The 20,290-nt window shown below is 44.6% G+C and overlaps 1 protein-coding gene across 2 annotated transcripts in view; it reads right to left on the bottom strand.

Moving 5' to 3' along the window:
- The window catches only part of GNAS (GNAS complex locus), a 250,293-nt gene that overhangs the window by 36,682 nt on the left and 193,321 nt on the right, over positions 1–20,290 (bottom strand). For both annotated transcript variants that reach the window (XM_088442481.1, XM_088442489.1), the window contains exons 3-5: positions 18,006–18,060; positions 17,793–17,912; positions 2,535–2,632 (exon numbers count right to left, since the gene is read on the bottom strand). In XM_088442481.1, the coding sequence (XP_088298607.1) occupies positions 2,535–2,632; positions 17,793–17,912; positions 18,006–18,060 (273 nt within the window). The remainder of the gene's footprint in view (positions 1–2,534; positions 2,633–17,792; positions 17,913–18,005; positions 18,061–20,290) is intronic.

Below are 20,290 nucleotides of genomic sequence, written 5' to 3'. Positions count from 1 at the left end.
TCAACAGGAAAAAGCAGAACCTCCGGCAGCCAGCACAGGATCCACCCTTTCATTTGCCCTCCTACATAAGCCAGGCCCGGCCTCCACCACTCCCCATACTGCTGCAGCCAGGCTAAAAATAGCTCTGCTGCTCCCAGTTTACACAAGCTGGTCTGAAGGAGGGGCCCCCTCTCAGAGGATGGAAAGCTTGCATCAATTAGCCAGTCGCACAATCTAGGAATACACTACAGTGGTTAAATGGTTCTCATGTCCCATATGCTTTGTTTAACCCCCCACCCCCCTACTCATGCCTTCAGATTTAGGTGTATTTGCTGATAAAACAGCAGGCATGATTTAAAGGGCATCGACAATACTGCAAAAATGGAGTTTACAGTGTTGCTGACATCTCAGAGCTCAATTCAAGTCAAGTCCACTCGTCTGCACACAGTGTTCAGACAGCGATTCCGTAGTAAGCAGACAAGTGTGCAAGGCCAAACCCAACCCTCCCCTCATCTCCCCAAAAGAACACGTTTATTAAACACACCTTAGTGAATACAAACACCCTCCACCACATCACCTGGGTTTCAGAGCAAAATGTACATATTAAGCCAGACACTGAAACGTAGATTTGCCTATTGACACCAACAATAAGCACACATGTAGGCATCTAAACAAAGCATCTAAATATGCTCCGGCGCACTCGATTGTGGCGTGCAGATATTTACAGTCTACATATAACGGGCAGAAATCCACTCACTGAGCTACGTGCCCACACATAAAAAGAATATTGTGGCTCAGCCCAGATATGGCTCGATGTTTACTACCATCTAACGAAATGACCAGGCTAAAACATGTTGCAGCATCAGGAACCACATGTATCACAAATAAATGTAGTCTAGTTTAGACATGTGGAGGTTTTGTAGACAATAGAGTCTTTGTAAATAACCCCATTAATTTGAATAGCACCAAAATAAAAAATATCCATAAATGCCTTAACTGCTGATTTACACATCATAGAGACCAACACCAGAAGTGATCGCCTCCCCTATCTATAATTGGCAAGAGAAATGCTGATATTTGCTATCCTTAATTCTTTTAGGTTTCAAAACCTGTTAAGAAGCAAAGAGCCTCTTATGAACAGGCTATGAAAGGCATTGCAGCGTCACTAGAGTCTAATCTGAAGCAGAGGCACTTCGCTAGGTCTATGAGTTTAATAGTGATGTGCAGAAATAAGCACCACAGTAAATCTTTCAGATGCGCACACACAGAATTCCATCTGTTTCATTATAAAGTCCTCAGCCTGCAGGGGTAGGAAGCCTCCCTAGCTGGGGCCCTGCTAGGAGGAGGAAGAAAATGTTATATGACAGCAGCCAATAGCATTGTCTGGCAGTGATCAGCTGTCATGACATCATGTAGGGCAGTCAGTAAAAGAACCACCCAAATACCAACTGCAGACACTAGAACCAAGCATTACACAAGCTTGCACGTCTTATCCACATATCGGAGGCACTTGCCTGTTCTGTATCCAGCATTAAAACTATACAGTCCTCTGCTATGTACGGTCACTTCAAACTACAACACTGCAGGACACATGAATGCTGGCATACTACCGCAGTCAAAAGGACACTGCAGAATCTATACACACCATGAAACCTTATTTGTACATATTTAACAGCTAGTCCAATTCATAAATTTAATTTGTGTTATGTCTCCACATTTGCAGTGTTAGACTGCAAATATATCCTTACGGTGAAAGCCATGTACTTATTAAATGTAGTTAAAGACTAATTATCCAAAATTCCAGAATGTTAGGACATGGGCTATAACTGGGAAATACATTGTGGCAGTGACATGTGGGACTACTGGAATGTATCAGCTATGCGCGGAGGCAGTAAGACAGCCATTGCTAATAGACCAGTATCCTAAAACAATGCACACAATTGTGTTCACTACATCTACCTCCTACTATAGCCCCCTACTTAAGTTCTGCTGCCATTCTAAAAGAGCCACTTGTATTAAATGCAAGGAAGGCATATAGCATGAAAAGAAACAAAAAGCATAAAGATATCAAGAGGTGACCAGCAATGCAACATCACATCCTCATAGGTTAAAACACATAGTATAACTTCCTTCAACACCTACTCTAAATATAAAAGTAGAGAAGTGGGAGCACGCGTTGGTTTTAAAAATAAAATAACCCAAAATTTCAAGTTTGCCACATATGAGCAAACAAGTGATCGAGCGCGCGCGCGCACACACACACACACACACGATTACAGGAGTATTCATTGTGGAACATGTGCCATTATAGCACATAGAAAATTAAGAACGCTTATTTTGCCCACACCAAGCACTTAAGACTTTTGTAAAGGAAATGAGCTGCATTTATTGTACCAACTTCAGATAATTGCACCCTCAAACTGATTAACATTGGCATGTACAATGAAAATAGGAAATTTTGATACAATACTGGTAATGCCCATTCTTGTCTATACACACCCCAAACCCCATACAATTGCCGATGCCAAATAAATGGCGACAAAGAGGTTACTTACTACTGTGCGCAGTCAATGAGTTGATATTCATTCGATCTCTCGTAGCAGGCCTTCACACCCTCGTCTTGCCAGAGTGCTTTTGTATGCTCGTAGAACTCCTAGAAGACATTTAGCAGACTGTCATTTCATGCATTCCCACAAGGATAAATGACTAGGTCTAATCGGTGACTACCTCCAGGAAGTATTCATACCAGTTTTAATACCCAGTAAGACCAGTAAGTTTTCCTTTATCTAGCCGATTAACGTGCAGTTATCCAAGCGCTAATTTGTTAAGGTTCCTCCAACAACAGTTCTTGAAAACTGGAGCAATTCAATTGTTGCCCTGTTCATGCACTAGAGCTGCCGGCGCCAACATTTCTGCTCACAGCCCCCTGTGGTGGCCAGCAGACATGTGAGAAAAGTCAGTGGTTTGGGCTCCCTACCCAGGACTTTAGACTGTTTTAGCCACTTTCTGTGGCTAAACCCGGGATTTGTGTGTGACAAGCTTGCTAATGAACCCCCAAAACAATTGAATTGCTCGGTTGTGAGCACATTAATCACAGCCCAAAAAACTATTGAATCCCACCCCTCCAAAAACAAAAAAAATGACATATAAAAGCTATAGATCAGGCAACATAAGAAATAAACCATTTAAAAGACTCTAGAAACAATATGCAGGGTTTTTCTTTTGACAAACTTGATGCTGCAAACACTTCTGACCAAATGACAAGCATATATTCACCACTAGCCCACTACCCAACCCCTTTTATGTCAATGCATCCTCTTTGAAACTGGATGAGCATTTCATATGATTAAGCAGATAGAGCAAGCCTGAGGAATAAACAGTACCAGCTGCATAAATGAATCTAGATTGAGAGCTGACTGTGGCTCTGCAAATCCCTTTAAGAAACTGTGCACCAGCACTCAGATTCTAGGTCACCAACACCCCTTTTACACCAAATTCCTGAGTCCAGCCTGGGTCACTCAACACAGGTTTCAAGCTTTGTCACAGCACTTGAAACCCATCTACATCGCAGGCTGGACCTGGTTTAGTGCCGGGTCTTTATCCTCTGCTGGTGTTTGGAGATTACATCACCTCCAATCGCCAGCTGTTCCTACGCTATAAACGAGACACTGGTCACCCATCTACACCGCCCCATAACGTGGGTTTAACCCTGCTCGCTACCCAGTTTCGACTGCCGGGTAACTGGACACTAGTTATTTTTCGGGGACCTACGACCCGTGCTGATGCAGCAATAACCCCTGTTATTTGGCCAGTGTAAAAGGGGTAAATGTCTGCAAGAAAGTTATTAATGTGTCATTTTATATTTGTAACACTCAAAGCAGGATAGAAGCTTAAAAGCACTAAACACTTTCACAATAGTATCACTTTCATAATGTTGAAGCCCCTGAACAATTTTAAGATTACCCATTAGGACTCTGCAAAGTGTACGGTTGTTACTACTACAGCGAGTACTTCCATGGGTAGATTTCCTACCATGAGATATGGGTGTAAAGGGGGCTCTTAACTACCCATAGGTGTTGAGGTGGGTCTTGCTGAATCAACTATGATACTCATTTACAGTATATTCCCAAACTTTGATCTGTGGAGATTACAACTGTGTAAATGGAAAATAGCATGTACCCACTTTCGCTAAATAACTCACATTAGGGACAAGTTCCTGCATAAATTCTTATAACCAATAAATATATGAAGGCTGGAGCATATTGTACTGTACCAATACTATGGACAATGAGGAAGGAAAGGTTTACGTGCTCAATAGTCCAGTTCAGATTAATAGAAGACAAAAACAACCTGTGTAATGGGAGGGGACAGAGGTTTCACTAGAAGAATGCTTTCTTAAAAATGGTTTTCAGTCTGGCACCTTGCAGCACTGGTTAGACTGGTATGAGATGTGAGAAGCGTAGGTGGATGGCTTTCTCTTGACATTTCTTCGTGAAGCTCTCCTTAGGAATTTTTTTTTCTTTTTCAAAGTGTGTAGATATCTTTCACAAACAGGTTTATGTTGTGGACCAAGTTTTATTACAAGTAGATGTAGGGATTTCACCAATTAAGACACAAGTCTGCTAATAAAAACAATTAAAGCAAAACATTTGCATCACTCTTAGGGAGGAATTCTATTAGCTATGGGCGGTACAGTGCGGTTTCAGCTCCAAGGTAGAGTGCTCAGAGCTATTTTATTAGCTGCCTGTGGTAAGCCCACGACTAGGCCAGAGGCAGCACTTACTGTGGATTTCTAGTCGCATCCTCTGGAGCTGCGAACAGAAAACTGCATTAAGTGTTCCTCAGGCTTACCGTGGGCTGCTAAACCACCTAATCCAGAGGTTCCCAAACGTTGTCCTCATGGCTCCACAACAGTTTAGGTTTTAGGGATATCCATGATTGAACACCGGTGGTTAAATCAAATTGACTGAGGTACAAATTAAGTCACCTGCGCTCAACCATGGATATCTCTAACACCTGAACTATTGGGGAGCCTTGAGGGCCGCGTTTGGGAACCTCTGCCTTAATGGGTCACATAGGAGGATAAAGTATACATTTTTATTTTTTTTACCTTAAGGCTCCGGGTCTCGCACCAAAGGGGGAGACCTGTCGATGTTGAGTGACAGCTAGCCCACTTTGGTGGGCGGGCCGGGGGGTGGCTGCCCAAATGGAGGCGTTCCATTTGGGCATTTCCACGAGTGATCTCAGTGGAGAGATTCCGGCTCTGTTCAGAGCCGAAATCTCTCTGGGGCTTGCGGCCACAAGGGTCTCGTCGCAAGCCCGATGGTCGCGATGGTCTTGACCATCGCGACCATCATCATGGCCGCTCGCAATAGCTGTGGGTGGTCACCCACAGCTATGCGAGCGGCCAAGAGGCCGATCCAAAAAAGAAAAAAAAGCCCGGCCCTGATTCAGAGCGAGCGCTCTGTCAGAGCGAGCGGCTCTGAATCAGGCCCTAAGTGTTTGCATACCTTACAACCGAGTCAAAAGGTCTTAATCCTGGAAAAATCTAATGCGGGGTACACACCGGACCGATGCAGCGGCCGGCCGGCCAAGACCATCCCACCAACTTATTTGGAAAGTGCACACACTTACCAATCGGCCGCCCGATGTGCCTGACCAGACATCACAACTGGGTCCACCCAGTTGTGATGTTAATGACATAACTAATAATGACTAATGACATTATGACTACAGCCTGCATAACGGTCAGTCAGTTGGCCGCCCGAATACACAGGTAGATATGCATGATATCTCTTTTAGATATATAGCATCTGCTGTGCTGCACAGCCAATTGACATCATTCACAGATAGTTAGGTCCATGTATATTCAAACATTGACACAATGGGCTCAATTCAATGCGATGCTGAATAGTCCCGGGAGGGAGCTCTCGGAGCTATTCAATTCACCGCATTGTTTGGTCAGACTAAATGATTTCATCTTGCACCCTCAAACTTAACTGGCAACTGTTGGACCAAACAGAGAGGTGAATTGAATAAAAAAGTTCAGGAACAGCATTCTTTGGACAGATAAAACCCAGGAGTCTGTTGTATTATACGTTAGGGAGATACACACTTCTAACTGTAGCTAATTATACAAGTCTAAATGGGCTATGACAAACACAGGGGATACCGGCACCAGAATACAGACGCCTTTCAGAATACCGGCACTGGCATCCCGACGTAGGCAAGTAGTGGGGTTGGGGTTGGGGGGGGGGGTTGGGAGGATTAGGGTTAGGCACTAGGTAGGAGGGTTATGGTTAGTCACTAGGGAAAGGTAGGGTTAAGTTTAGGGTGCGCAGCGGGGGAGATTAGATTAAGGCACTAGTTTAGGATCAGACACCGGGGAAGGAGGGATAAGGATATGGAGACAGGGAGTGTTAGGATACCTACTGACAAGTGTCGGTATCCCAACCCTGTCGAACACCCTTGTTACTGTATAAGCATATTGTTGGCAATGAATTTATTCAGTTATTGATTAAATACCTGCTTTGTCTCTGAAAAGGAGTACCGTATATACTCGAGTATAAGTCGACCCGAATATAAGCAGAGGTACCTACTTTTACCACAAAAAAACTGGGAAAACTTATTGACTCGAGTATAAGCCTAGGGTGGGAAATGCAGCAGCTGGTAGTGCCCCCCAGTAGTAATCCCCCCTGGTAGTGCCTCCAGTAGTAATCCCCCCTGGTAGTGCCCCCAGTGGTAATCCCCACTTTCAGTGCCCCCAGTAGTATTCCCCCCCTGGTAATCCCCCCCTTTTAGTGCCCCCTGTAGTAATCCCCCCCGGTAGTGCCCCCTGTAGTAATCGCCCCCTGGTAGTGCGCCCTGTAGTAATCGCCCCTGGTAGTGCGCCCTGTAGTAATCGCCCCTGGTAGTGCGCCCTGTAGTAATCGCCCCCTGGTAGTGCCCCAGTAGAGAGACGTAATAATAATAAAAAAATAAACACTTCCATGAAACCCCCGCTCCTGGTCCCGCCGCTAACAGCTCCTCCGGCCGCTTTGCATGGGAGAGACGTCATTACTCATGACGTCTCTCCCATTACCCACTGCGGGGGCCGGAAGATGGCTCCCGCAGTGGGAGCAGCAGCAGCCGATGAGAGTCTGACAGACTCTCAGCGGCTGCTGATTACAACACACACACACAGATGCCAGGGAGGGCGGCTGTGTGTTTGTGCTCTGTAGCGCTGACCGAACTCCGTCCGGTCAGCGCTACACACTTCACTCGAGTATAAGCTGAGGGGGTACTTTTTCAGCACAAAAAATGTGCTGAAAAACTCGGCTTATACTCGAGTATATACGGTAGGTTAGCCTAAACATGGAATTTGGGATTACATTTTAAAAATATGGACTTATAGGGGGCATTTCAATTGTTTTTTAAAGGCACGCTAATTAATGGGCATGGAATATTGGAATTCAATTGTTTTTGGGCACCCGCTTGTTGTGCCCAATTAGACAGTGTTTAGCCACATAAAACAGCTAAATCCATCTAATGTCCTGGTTAGGGAACCCAAAACACAATTTTTCGCACACTTCTGCTCACCATCTCAGGAGAGGGGGAGCAGAAATGCCTGAACGAAGCAACATAGGGCGCCCAGCACTGGCAGTCGACGGAGAAATGCAATGGGCGCTCAATAGTGCAATTCAATTATTGCTCCGTTTAGGTGCCCGTGCCAGGTATGCAAGCCCAAAAACACAGGGTGTAGCCACGTATAGAAGCTAACCCCAGCTAAGGTCCTGCTTTGGGAGCCCAAACAGCAGACTTATCGCACATTTCTGCTCGCCACCTCAGGAGGCTGCTAGCATAAAGGTGTCTAACCACATGCGCAGATCACAAATAATCGTTCCACTGCATAAACATCGGCATTGCATCCATCCCTGAATCAGGCCCTATATACACTTAACATTTAGATAGGACTGACAAGACTTCAGAAAAACTTGAACTTCCTCCCTATGACTACTCATATTTGCTTCCCTACAAACTCAATATGCAATTAGAGGAAGGCACGGCCTAACAGGAGTATATTTCCTATATTCAATTTGGAAGAGAGGGAAATTCGTAAAGAAGACACTAGGACCGAGGCTCCCAAACTCAGTCCCCAAGACACCCTAACAGTCCAGGTTTTAAGAATATCCATGCTTGACCACAGGTGACTACTTAGTACCTCAGTAAATTTGATTTAACCACCTTTGCTCAACCAGGGAACTCTCTAAAACCTGAGTAGCTGGGATGCCTTAAGGAGAGTGTTTGGGAACCTCTGCACTAGAATCTAGCCCTTCTAGAGAATGTTCTATGGACAGTAGAATGAAAAATGCATGTCTGCTCTAGTGGATTTAGAAGCTTTCAAGAGGAGGGGAATTGGTGAGGTTTATTTTAACAGGGGAAGATGTTCCAAAAATGAGCAACAGTGTTAAAGAGAAGTACATTTTACCTTATCTGGGATGGTCTACCAGTTGAAAATAACCTATCATGAGGATTGGAGTGTCCACCTGGACCAGAAGCTGCAAAATTCTTGAGCATTGGACTGAGGTTTTGCAAGCATAAAAACTGGAAAGGGGCGCATTTTGTAGACTACAAGAACCCAGACTCCCCCCCCCTTTGGGCAAGGATCCCCAAGTACACTAAATTGTACCTGCAACAATATTTGAAAACCATATGGTAATAGAAATTCAAAGATATTTGTTGCATGCATTTGCAAATACATGGTAAGCCAACTTCACAGCTTCTATGATAACTGGTGGTCCCCTACACTGCAAGAACAGTTTTTCCCATGAAGGTTGCCATCTATCCTCAAATTATTTTTAGGGATCTGTCTCTTCTCTTGAACCACTGGACGGATCTTGATGGGGGTTTTGCTATTCTGTACAGCATTGGTCAAGGAAGGATTAGGTGTATGAACCATTCATCTGTGACAAAAGGGAGCTGAGCAGTGACGATTTTAGTAAAGCAAGTCACAGAAAAAAAAATCTTGCACCAAGCTGCTGTAGAGGAGCTGACAGGATCCTGAAACAGTAAACATATCAAAGTGGAAGCTGCTCAAATCAATTTGCCAATACTCTTCATGGGAAAAACAGGTTAAGGAAATAATCACTAGCCCTAAAAAGGGAATGGAAAGTGAGTGAAAATACACATGGCTCCTACTATCTGCGAAGCTCGGATTGATTGGACTGAGCAGGGCAAAAAAGTTTTGTGCAAGTAAATTAATCTGCAAATCATAGTGAACACTTAATTTATGAGAGCGCAACTTACATCTATAGATTTTGTTGCCTTCTATGCATATAGTCTTTCTAAAAGGGAAATAAGTTTTTCCATGGCTTTAAAAATCAAGGAATGTGGTAATAGTTCTAGGTATGCAGATCCCTTCATTTAAGAACAAAACAATTTTACAAAAATAGGTCATGTACAATATCCATAAAACTGGTTTTAAGGAGCAGGATCAAAAAAAGGACAGGAAAGTGAAGGGACAGGCTTTGCAGATACCTGCAGCTTAGTGTGGTTAGTGCTATTTATTACTTTAAGAAGGGAGGGAGTGAAAGAACCAATGTCTGAGATTGATGAGGCTATTTGATCCCTTGGAAGGAGCGTATACAGAATTATGATGGTTGTATAAGTTGTAGCCATAACTTGGGAGAAAATGGCTGCATATCCTTAGGCCCTAGACCGCAGACAAGACTCCGGGGTAAAGTGGATGCAGGGAGCCTGCTATAAATACTACAGTAGGCTTATCTGCTACTATCCATTTTACATTCAGTATTACAGGCCAAAGAACGCAATTCTAGTTCAGATAAAATAAAATAAAAAACAACCACAGCTAGTTGTTTGTTTTTTTTGAAGCCATGAAGAGAGCCTCAAGTGTCACTACCACCCATTGTGGTGCTGATCCATTCTATAATACAAACAAATGGCAAAACAAATCCATTTGCCACTTTAAAATGGTACTGGTAGAGAAAGATGGGGACAGGATTGCAAAAAGCTACAATCATTTGATATTTTCGACATGATGAGCTGGTTAATGTGTTTCTACCTCACTGGAGATCATATAGGTTATGTAGAAAATTGTGAAGAGTCTCTTCAGGTTTTAATTAGCTCACATTAACCAAGTGTTTATTTGTGGAGCAGAGGGAGTTTTACGGCACAGAGGGAGTATTGCGGCATAGGGCAGTTTGCACTCATTATCAAGTGTAATTGTTTAGGGACCAGAACATACACAGTAATTAGGAGTAGCTGAACTTGCAGTAGAAGCAATAGTTAACCACTTACCAAAAGGTGGTTGTATTTATTATTGTATATAGCAAAAGATAGGCAACCTGGAGAAACCACATGCTGCTGTGTGTTGGCCAAACCTGCTGGGAATGGAGTGCTACAGCACAACAATAAAAAAAAAAAAAAAAAAAGTGTCTAAACCCAAAATACAAGTCTGTACAAAAATGAAAAAGCATTGAATTTCAGATATGCACAGGTATTTCCACACAGAATTACAAGATTTAAAGACTTTCAAATATGTTCCACGTGCTCTTTATTTTGAGCTTCCAGTGTCCTTTAGCAGGCATGGACAATTCCACTAAGAAAAGGTTATACAAATGTTTGATAGAAAATAGTACTTAAAACAGTCAAAGTTTATGGTTTCATTTCTGAAGCCTTGACACAAGTGGAAACAATCAAACAAGAATAATCTGGAAAACTACAAACCAGGAGCAAATTATAGCATGTTACATATACCTAATACTGCACACACAAGGGGCAAATACTTTTGTATGATATGAAACTGAATACATCCCTTCAGCTAAATGGTGCCAAAACCTAGCACCTCAAATACACATACAAAGGGCAAAGATATGACAGGGTTACTGTACACACGGAAGTATCTGCATTATATATTCTTACACACTCATGCCTTGGCTACCCAGCTAGGCTTGATTATTAACTTTACGTTGCCCGGGTGAGGATTTTTTTTTTTACATAGGAGGCCAGAATGTAAATCCACAATCTCAAGCTGAAAGAACAGCTTAGGGTACATTGTGGAACTGTTAAAGCAAGTCAAGTGACAAGGTGCATGTTCCAAGATTAGAAGATTGCTCTGCGGTGTGTAGAAAACAAACCCATGATAACGCATACCAGAGACCATGCAAACTATACAAGGTTCAACGAAAAGAGAAGAAAAGGAGAATTACGTCTTACCTGTTAAGTCTTTTTCTTCGACTCCATTATGGGCACAGGGATGACTCCGGGGTATAGCCTGGAGAGGACAGTCTGGGCACCAAACAGTTAATAAAATTACCCACAAGCCCAGGCTCCCTCTCCTATATACCCCAGCTACTGGACCTCATTTTAGCTTGCAAGCCCACGGCAGGAGCGAGGCAGAGAAGAAGTTGAAGGAAGGCCGGTATACACACAGAACCATACATGCCATGGAACAGTACAGCCGGACAGGTCACTAAGGAAACGCCCCCCAGCAGACAGTTGTGTCAGGGTGGGCGCCCTGTGGTCCCTATGGAGTCGAAAAAAAAAAAAAAAAAAAGACTTAACAGGTAAGCCATAAGTCTCTTTTCTTCTTCCTCCACTAGGGGGCACAGGGATGACTCTGAGACGTCCTAAAGCTGTCCCCTATGGGCGGGGACACTCCTGAGCTGCAGTGAGCACAGTACAACCGGGCCAAGGTCTGCTTGGTAGCCGGCCAGACCCCATTACGGACATCATATAAGAGAGTATGACTTGCGAATCTCCCTGGTCCTCTTGACATAAAGCCAGAGAGCCCTCACCACATCCAACAAAACCTCCGGCTTAGATGGATCCGTAGCCTGGAATGCAAGAACTACTATTTCTTGATTAATATGGAAGCGGGATACTACCTTGGGAATGTAGCCCAGGCAAGTCCTCAAGACAGTTCTGTCTAAGTGAAACACAACAAATGGGGAGCAACACGAAATGGCGCTAAAATCAGACACCCTCCGGGTAGACACAATGGCTAATGGAAACACCGTCTTACATGTGAGCCGACGCATTCCACAATCTGGAATGGTTCAAATGGAGCCAACTGGAGAGCTTGGAGAACTAAGTAAAGTTCCCAGGAAGCCACAGGAGAAACAAGCTGGCTGAACATGGAGAACCCCCTGGAAGAAAGTTCGCACTTCCGGTAGCAAAGCTATCGGCCGTTGAAAAAGGACAGACCTAGAGGAAACTTGGACCTTCAAGGATGAAAGCCGAAGGCCCAAATCCAGACCTGTCTTCAGAAAGGAAAGTATACGTGAAAGACGGAAAGACCTGGGATTCAAACCCCTAGAAAAATAGGTACGCCAAGCCCTATGAAAAACACGTACCAAAGGGCAGGTTCCTAGCTTGCAGTATGGTCCGAACAACACTCCTGGAGAATCATTTTGCGCTTAGGATGGACGTCTCAAGAGCCACCCCATTAAAAGTGAAATGAGCTAGATCCAGGTGGAAGCAGGGGCCCTGAGACAGAAAATCCGTCCGCAGCGGAAGGTCTACGGAGAGGCTCAGCAGACCTGCATACCACGCCCTCTGGTGACAATCTGGAGCCACCAGGATCAGAGTGCCTCCTTTCAGTTTAAACTTGCGATGGACCTGAGGAATCATTGAGATCAGAGGGAAAATATAAATCAGAGGGAAGGTCCAAGGGACCGCTAGTGCATCCACCTGGAAAGCTTCCGGGTCCCTGGTGCATGAGCAATATCTCAGAAGCTGATGATTGTTGCAAGACGCCATCATGTCGATGTCTGGTAGGCCCCAGCGACGGACTAATAGCTGGAAGACGTCCGGATGTAACGGCTACTTGCCTGCATGGACGTCTTAACGACTTAGGAAGTCCGCTTCCCAATTTTGAACAGTCGGGATGAAGACTGCAGACAGTGCTGGAAGACGACGCACTGCCCAGCGAAGAATTCTGCAGACTTCTTGCATGGCTCCTTGACTGTGAATGACTTTTTGGTGATTTATGTAGGCCACCGCAGTTGCGTTGTCCGACCATCGTCAATGGACGTCCCCGAAGGAGGTGCTGTGTCTGAGACAGAGCCCTGTACATGCCATGAGGTTCCAGGATGTTGATGGAATGCTGGCTCCACTGACGCATCCAACGGCCCTGAAAGTTTGACAAGTTACAGCCCCCCACCCCACGAAAGCTTGCATCAGTGGTGATTAGGGCCCAGTCCTCGATCCAAAAAGTGGCGTCCCTTGTCCAGATGAGAACGCTGCAGCCACCATAGTAGGGAGAGACGTACATCCTGGGGAAAAATTAGAGTCTGAGCCTTGAGGTTTGGGGGTGACTTGATCCAATACCTCATAAGGATTTTCTGGAGATGCCGGGACTAAAATTGACCATACTCCACTATGTCGAATGTTGAAACTAACAACCCCAGAATTTACATGCACGAGTTAATGGACACTCGCCACTGACTGAGAAAGGTGCAAATTCTGGATTGTAAAGACCAGATCTTGTCCGGAGGGAGGAAGACTCTGAGTTCTGGAATATAACAAAAGCTCCCAGGTGGAGCATCTCCTGGGACGGAGATAGCGTTGACTACTTCCAAATGATTACCCACCCGTTTCATTCAAGAAGCTCCAACGTCAGATGAGAACAGCAGCAAGTCGTCCAGATATGATAAAATTCTGCAGCCCATGCGGTGTAGATGCTCCATGACCTTCTTGAACACACAAGGGGCTGTGGACAGACTAAAGGGCAACGCCTGAAATTGGTAGTGGTTGGTTTGGATAGCAAACCTGAAAGACTGTTGTTAATTGACTCATCATATAGGGATATGCAAATAAGCATCCTGTAAATCCAACGATGCCATAAAATACCCTGGTTCCAATGCTAGGATGGTGGACCGAAGGGACTCCATGCAGAATTTGGGAATCCAAAACAATTTATTGAGGAGTTTCAAATTGAGAATGGGCAGAAAGGAGCCGTCCGGCTTCTGAACCAGAAATATATTGGCGTAAATATTGGGGGGGGGGATACAGGAATAACAACTTCTGAGGGGAATAAGACTCCTCGAGAGCTTTTGCCTTTTGTGGTTGAGTAGGAAGACCGGTGGAAAAGAACCTGGAAAAGTGAGGGCGTAGCCCTGAGACACAATGCCCCTGACACAAGCGTCTGCTGTGGTCTGCATCCACACTGCCGAAAAGCAAAAGAACCCGGCCTCTCACTCAGGAGGTCCCCCGGGAGGAGGCCTGCACCATCATGCGGCAGGCTTGCTTGCCTCTGAGCTTGGAGCTTATGGAAACAAAACCCTGTGTTCTTGGAAACTTCTGACCTCTGGCCTTACCCTGAGGGCGAACGGAATGAGATGCTGAAGTTCTAGGTCTCGTAGTGGTGACAGACTGTAAGAAAGCAGATTTGGAGGCTGCCAACATAGTCAAGATCTTGTCTAATTTGGGACCAAACAGAACGTCACCCAAAAAGGTAAGGGCCTTCTTAGATTGTGAGTCTGCTTTCCAGGTGCGCAGCCAGAGTGCTCTTCTGGCAGCAACTGCAGAAGCAGAAACATTAGATGTTAAAATCAGAGAATCTATAGCTTCTTCGAAGAGATAAGAAGCCACTTCCCTAACATGTACAACCATAGTAACCAAGCCAAGGCTGTGTGCGCCCGAGGTAAGAAATTCCTACAAAGAGTCTACCCAGCGGTCCACAGCATTAGCTTCCCAAGCCGATGCCAGGGCTGGAATTTCCCATCTGTAGGATCTTTAAGAGATGCTGTATTTGGGATAAGTAGGAGGGGTGACCTAATAAGTCGAGTAATGTGGAGATCCACCAGAGAGGAGACCACTTAGTCCTATCCGAAGCTAAGAGAGGGTAAAAAGGTAGCAATATGCTTAGAAACTTGATAGTGTACTAGGGTGTCCACGCCTCCGCCAGATCTTCTAGCTGTGCAGAAGATGGAAATTCTGCCAGTCTTTTTCTGCCTTTTAAAAACAGGTGCCTTGGATCTAGGAGGCTGCTTTGAATCCTCCACTAAAAGAATAGATTTAACTGCTCAAATAAGAGCTTCTACATCTACAGGGGACATAGTCTCCTCTGGGACAGAAGATGTCTCCACGTCTGAAGCAATGGAGGCGCTAGCCTCACCATCTGAGGAAACTTCTGAATCTGAACCCCCGCCAGATAACGGAGTGGAAATTTCGCGTGGAGCAGGCCTATGCCTAGGAGTCCTATCCCTATCAAGCATCTGCTGAAAGGATATGGACACATGAGCTAACCCCTGGATAGACTGGGTAAAAGTTTGCATCCAGGGTGGCTCTGCCATGGGAAGCTGTGGCACAGGGACAGGTGGTACTGGCACTGACATGCGGTCTACAAATTGTGACATTACCTGTGTCAGACCAGACGCCGAAGCTGGTTCTTGACTAGAAGCCATAGGTGAAGTCACCGGTTGTAGGGCCCCAAAGCAATTGACACACATGCCATCATGCTCCAGATCCTGAGGAGAAATGACAGTAAGACACTGTTTATACTTGCGCATTGCTGTAGCGCCAGTCTCCTTAGCAATTTTATTTCTGGACATGCTGTTAGTCGCATAAATCACGACACACCAAACTAGTCAGTAAGGTGTAAGCTAAAAAGGGGCTTTTGTAGTGTTACTATATACTGTAATATACCTGTATATATAGAAATATACTTGTATAATATATAGGTATTATACAAGTAAGCTGTACTCACCTTATCAAGGGATGTTTCCTCAGTGACCAGCCACAGCGGCACAGATATAAGGAAAATATACACTAAGACCACCTGATGAAAAATATGGGCAATAGCTCAAACACACAGCCAAATGTAGCAGGAAGGAGCAAGGAATGTAGAGCAACTGCTTGGAGCAGGCTAACAGAGGGGACAGGAGCCCTGCTTCTCTCTCCAACGCTGAAGTAGGCTATGGCTAAAATGGCCGCTCGTCGTCCTGGAGGGGGAGGAGAGAAGTGAGGGATCTGCCTGGGGCTTACTGGCCATAGGGAAAGCGCACCCCCAGGGGTGGAGGAGGGGTGGACAAGAAAGAGTCAGCCTCCCCCGTCTGGTATAACCCACAGGGAACATGGCCACCGCTGCTAAAGAGCAGCCCCTGCTCCATATAGAAATGGAGCAGGGGGCCCTCACTGCAGGAGGTCTCCTGGATGCAGGGAGCAGTCTTACCCGACATCGCCCAGCGAGCGACTTCTGATGTGTGCGAGACCGCGGCTGAAGTCACTGACCAAGTCGCCAGTGCTGCAGTAACCGGCGCTGGGTCGGTGTCTTATAGGACGCCCTACACTGCCCACTGTGAATAAACAATTGTCAAATAAAATAAAGTAAACAGCGGAGGGCCACCTAAAGCAGCCCCGTATAACCTGGTGCCCAGCTCCAGCCCGCACCAAACTCAAAACTGAGGTCCAGTGGCTGGGGGCAGGGTATAGAGGGGAGGGAGCCTGGGCTTGTGGGTAATTTTGTTAACTGTCTGGTGCCGAGACTCTCCTCTCCAGGCTATATCCCGGAGTCCTCCCTGTGCCCCCTAATGGAGGAAGAAGAAATGGGCTTAGTCATAGTGCATCACAAATAGCAACTGTAAACTTTCCCTATAGCATTAAACGACTATATAAAAAGTCAAGTCAAATATTATAAGAAACATCAGATAATACAGATATGGAGTTGCACCATATACTTTCTGCCAGAACTTGAGACCCTTGCTACAGAACAAAGCTTGCAGCAGCTTAAATATTACCAGAAGTGGTTAGGGCAGTTCCAGAGGCACCTTAATAGTACATAATGTGATATGGGTTAAAGCTCCATTCCCAAAGGAGTTATTGCTCCATTATTTTAAAACTGCTGCAGAGACAAGTGTGAGCCATTTCCACACCTACAAGCTCTGGTTTCATAATGGTTCGCCAACCACAGCACCACAAATACAGATCTTTTGTCCAGGCCTACGAGGGCCAGAGTCCTAGAAAAGGGCGACTAGCCTTAGTAAGGTTGTTTTTTTTTTTTTTCACCATACCTTGTCATAAGCAGCTCTAAGGTACAGGCACTAAACCTATAGCTTTCATCCATAGCAAACCATGTACTAGATAATACAATTCATGAATCACGCCTACGTCCATAATGCACAATATTGCGTTTTTATTTATTTTTTGACAGTTACACCTTATTCCCACAGGGAGCTGGACAAACCAACCACCACCTGTGGAGGATAAGTGGGATAGCCTAGTACTGTTTGATAGAGCAGAAAGGGAGAAAACTTTTTTTGCTTTTTGACTTGCAAAGGCGCTATACAAGATCTCAAACCATAGACCTTTGACTAGTTAGTGGATGAAGCATGACATTATAAATTCCCTCTGCATGCCTAGGACAGATTGCAGGTGGAGGTCACTGCGATCACTCTTATACACTGCATACCTGATGACTGCACCCCCCCTTTAGTATTCCACATAATGAATTTCCCCTGACACAACAGTCAACACAAAGCAGAATCCTGTACCTGTCAAATAAGTTTTCAAACCTTGACACTTTTGCTACAGAGACAACAGGTCTATATAAAGAGTTTGTGAGCTTGCAGTGGGATAATGATAGTGTATACCTATGGAAGACAAATGCCCTATAGGTATTATACACTGTTTCAGGCATTCAAATTTGCAAGCTTCTCGGTTTGGGTATTATAAGGACCCAAGTACCTGTAATCCATACAGGGCATGTTTAACAATGGAGTGAAACTACGACATGTATATGAAAAGATACAGACCTACAGTGTAATAGAGGATAGGTCTGGTATGCTAGAACACATGAAGAGGCTTATACTTACCGATGGGAAGTCGAAATCCTTGTGACTCGGTAAATTTGAGATATAATCAATTCGGAACTGGCTGTCAGGATTTGCTAGCTCCACTGGAGGTGACAGATTTCCCATTGCTGTAACTATGGTCTTGGGAGAGAGGGAATGAATGAATGGATAAATTAATAAAGAAAACATAGCATGATAATTTTGAACAAACAGCATCAGTTCATGGCTGCTTACCTCAATAGCCTCTTTTATGTTATTCTTTATATCTTGAACTTTTATCTTTTTCTCCCTGTAATAAATGGAATAATTTACAGCTTTAGATAAATTTATGTTAGCCAAACAAAACACAATGCATCTTCCATTATGCCTTACAGCAGGAAGGCGATCTGCAAAAGACTAAAGGAGTAGATTAATAATCACTGTAAAATAAACTATTATCATTTATTTTAACATCACCAATTACACATCACATCCCCTGTCCCATTACAGCTTGCAGTCTAAAGTCTCTAACAGACACAGACACTTTAATCAGCAGCCAGTTAACCTACTAGTATGTTTTTGGAGTGTGGGAGGAGATCGGAGTACCTGGAGAAAACCCATGAAACATGAGAACAACATACAAACTTCATACATATTAGGGCCGAGGTCGGGAATCAAACTCCCGATCCATTTGCTTTGAGGAAGGACGGTTACCCACTTTGCCATTATGCTTTCAACAGCAGTTACCTTTAATGACTGAGCACCAAGAGTGATAGGGATCTAGATATATCTTGCAAGGTTAGTTTAAATAAAAGGAATTTCCTCAAAATCATTTAAAACGCGTTCGTGTACCACATGAATACAAGCTTTAGGACTTGTGCACATTATTACTGAAGTGCATCGCTAATGCTGGGCATACACTGCCAGATAAAATGTCTGTCAGACCGACAGACATTTTATCTGGCTGCCTGCCAGCCGCAGCTGTCGCCGGCATACACTGTGAGAGAAATCTCACAGTGTATAGCCCGACATCCGCGCTCCGCCCCCGGGGGAGGAGACATTTCCCTGTTCCTTCCGTAGGAAGGAACACAGGAAATGTCTGTCTGTCGGCCGCGCTGGGCATACACTGCCCGATGCGGCCGACAGTTTCCCGGGTAAATATCGCATCGGACGGGCATGCTGGACAATCCAGCACGCCCGACCGAGCAATATTTAACCCTCGGTCGCCCGCATACACGCTGCAATTATCGCGGAGATCCGCCGATATCGGGCGGATCGTCCCGATAATTGCAGAGTGTATGGCCAGCATAAGTAACTGCACATAAAACAGACTCCAAAGCAGACAGATCACGGATCTATGTATGAGGATACCTCCACACCAGTCACTCCAACTGTGAAGTACCATTTGCACATTGCTCTTTGGTGGTAATGTGTAAGTTTAAGAATCGGCAAAGGACACAGTTTATGAACAGAGATAGATATATCTATCCATCTTTAACCCACATATTATGCAGCACTTTACAGAGAGATCATTCACATCAGTCACTGCTTACAATCTATATTCCCTATAACCTACCAGCAGATTCAATTTAAATTAAAACTTTAAAATTAGAGAGAAAACATATGTAAACATGGGAGGTCCCTGGTCTGGACCAACAACCCCAGCTCAGTGAGGCACCACTGCCAACCACATGCTTCCCATGTTTTCTCAGCTACTATGAGCTGTACTAGACAAGCCCTAAAGACCAAAACTGGAAGAACATTGCTTTAGAAGAGGGATTTCCCTATCAGCAAATAGATGCAAAGAGTACAGATACAGCTGCCTAAAGAGTTGTACTACAAGTAACCTAGAGGAAAATTCCATTTAATTAAGTGCCAAGCATTACAAGCAGAAAAAAAAAAAAAAGTGGGTGGGTACAGAAAACACATGTAGCTAATTTGATAATAAACATTTAAAAGCAGCACAACATTTCAGCAGAGGAGAGTAGCAATACTGTGGGAGGGTAGTGATTGTGTTGTAGGGAGGACAGGACTCTAAGGCACGTATTCAATTTGAAAGGCTTTCCGCCTAGGCGGAAAGTCAATGCAATGTAAAAGGCGAAAGTTTCTTCGCCTATGAATAGCAGGCGGAAAAAAGTGCAGAATTGGGGTTTTGGGATACAACATTGTTGGAACCCCCGTGCAGCCTTAAGACAGTCCCCCAAAGGTAAACTGCGTCAAAAAAAAAAAAAAAAAACACCCCAAAAAAATCACTTCCATTTTGGGGCAGAAAAAAAATTGTGGGGGACAAAGTTAAAAACTAGCGAACTAGACTCCAGGGGGGTCCCTAAGTATGCCCCATGTGTTTTTTTTCATTGCAGGGGCTTGCGGAAGGTGGATTTTTCACAATTTTTTATACTTAACTTTAGCAACTTTTAAATATGCTGTCCCCCATTTTCAAGTACCCCAAATTTGCTCGGATAAGTTATTTTCTGCAAAAAAAACCCCCTGAATACTATTCTGCACCACTTATGCAAAAACACAAATTAACAGCTATTGAG

This window comes from Taudactylus pleione, unplaced genomic scaffold (genome assembly GCF_031769625.1).
Source record: "Taudactylus pleione unplaced genomic scaffold, aTauple2 ptg000018l, whole genome shotgun sequence".
NCBI classification, from domain to species: Eukaryota; Metazoa; Chordata; class Amphibia; order Anura; family Myobatrachidae; genus Taudactylus; species Taudactylus pleione.
This window is presented reverse-complemented; position numbering and strand designations above follow the sequence as displayed.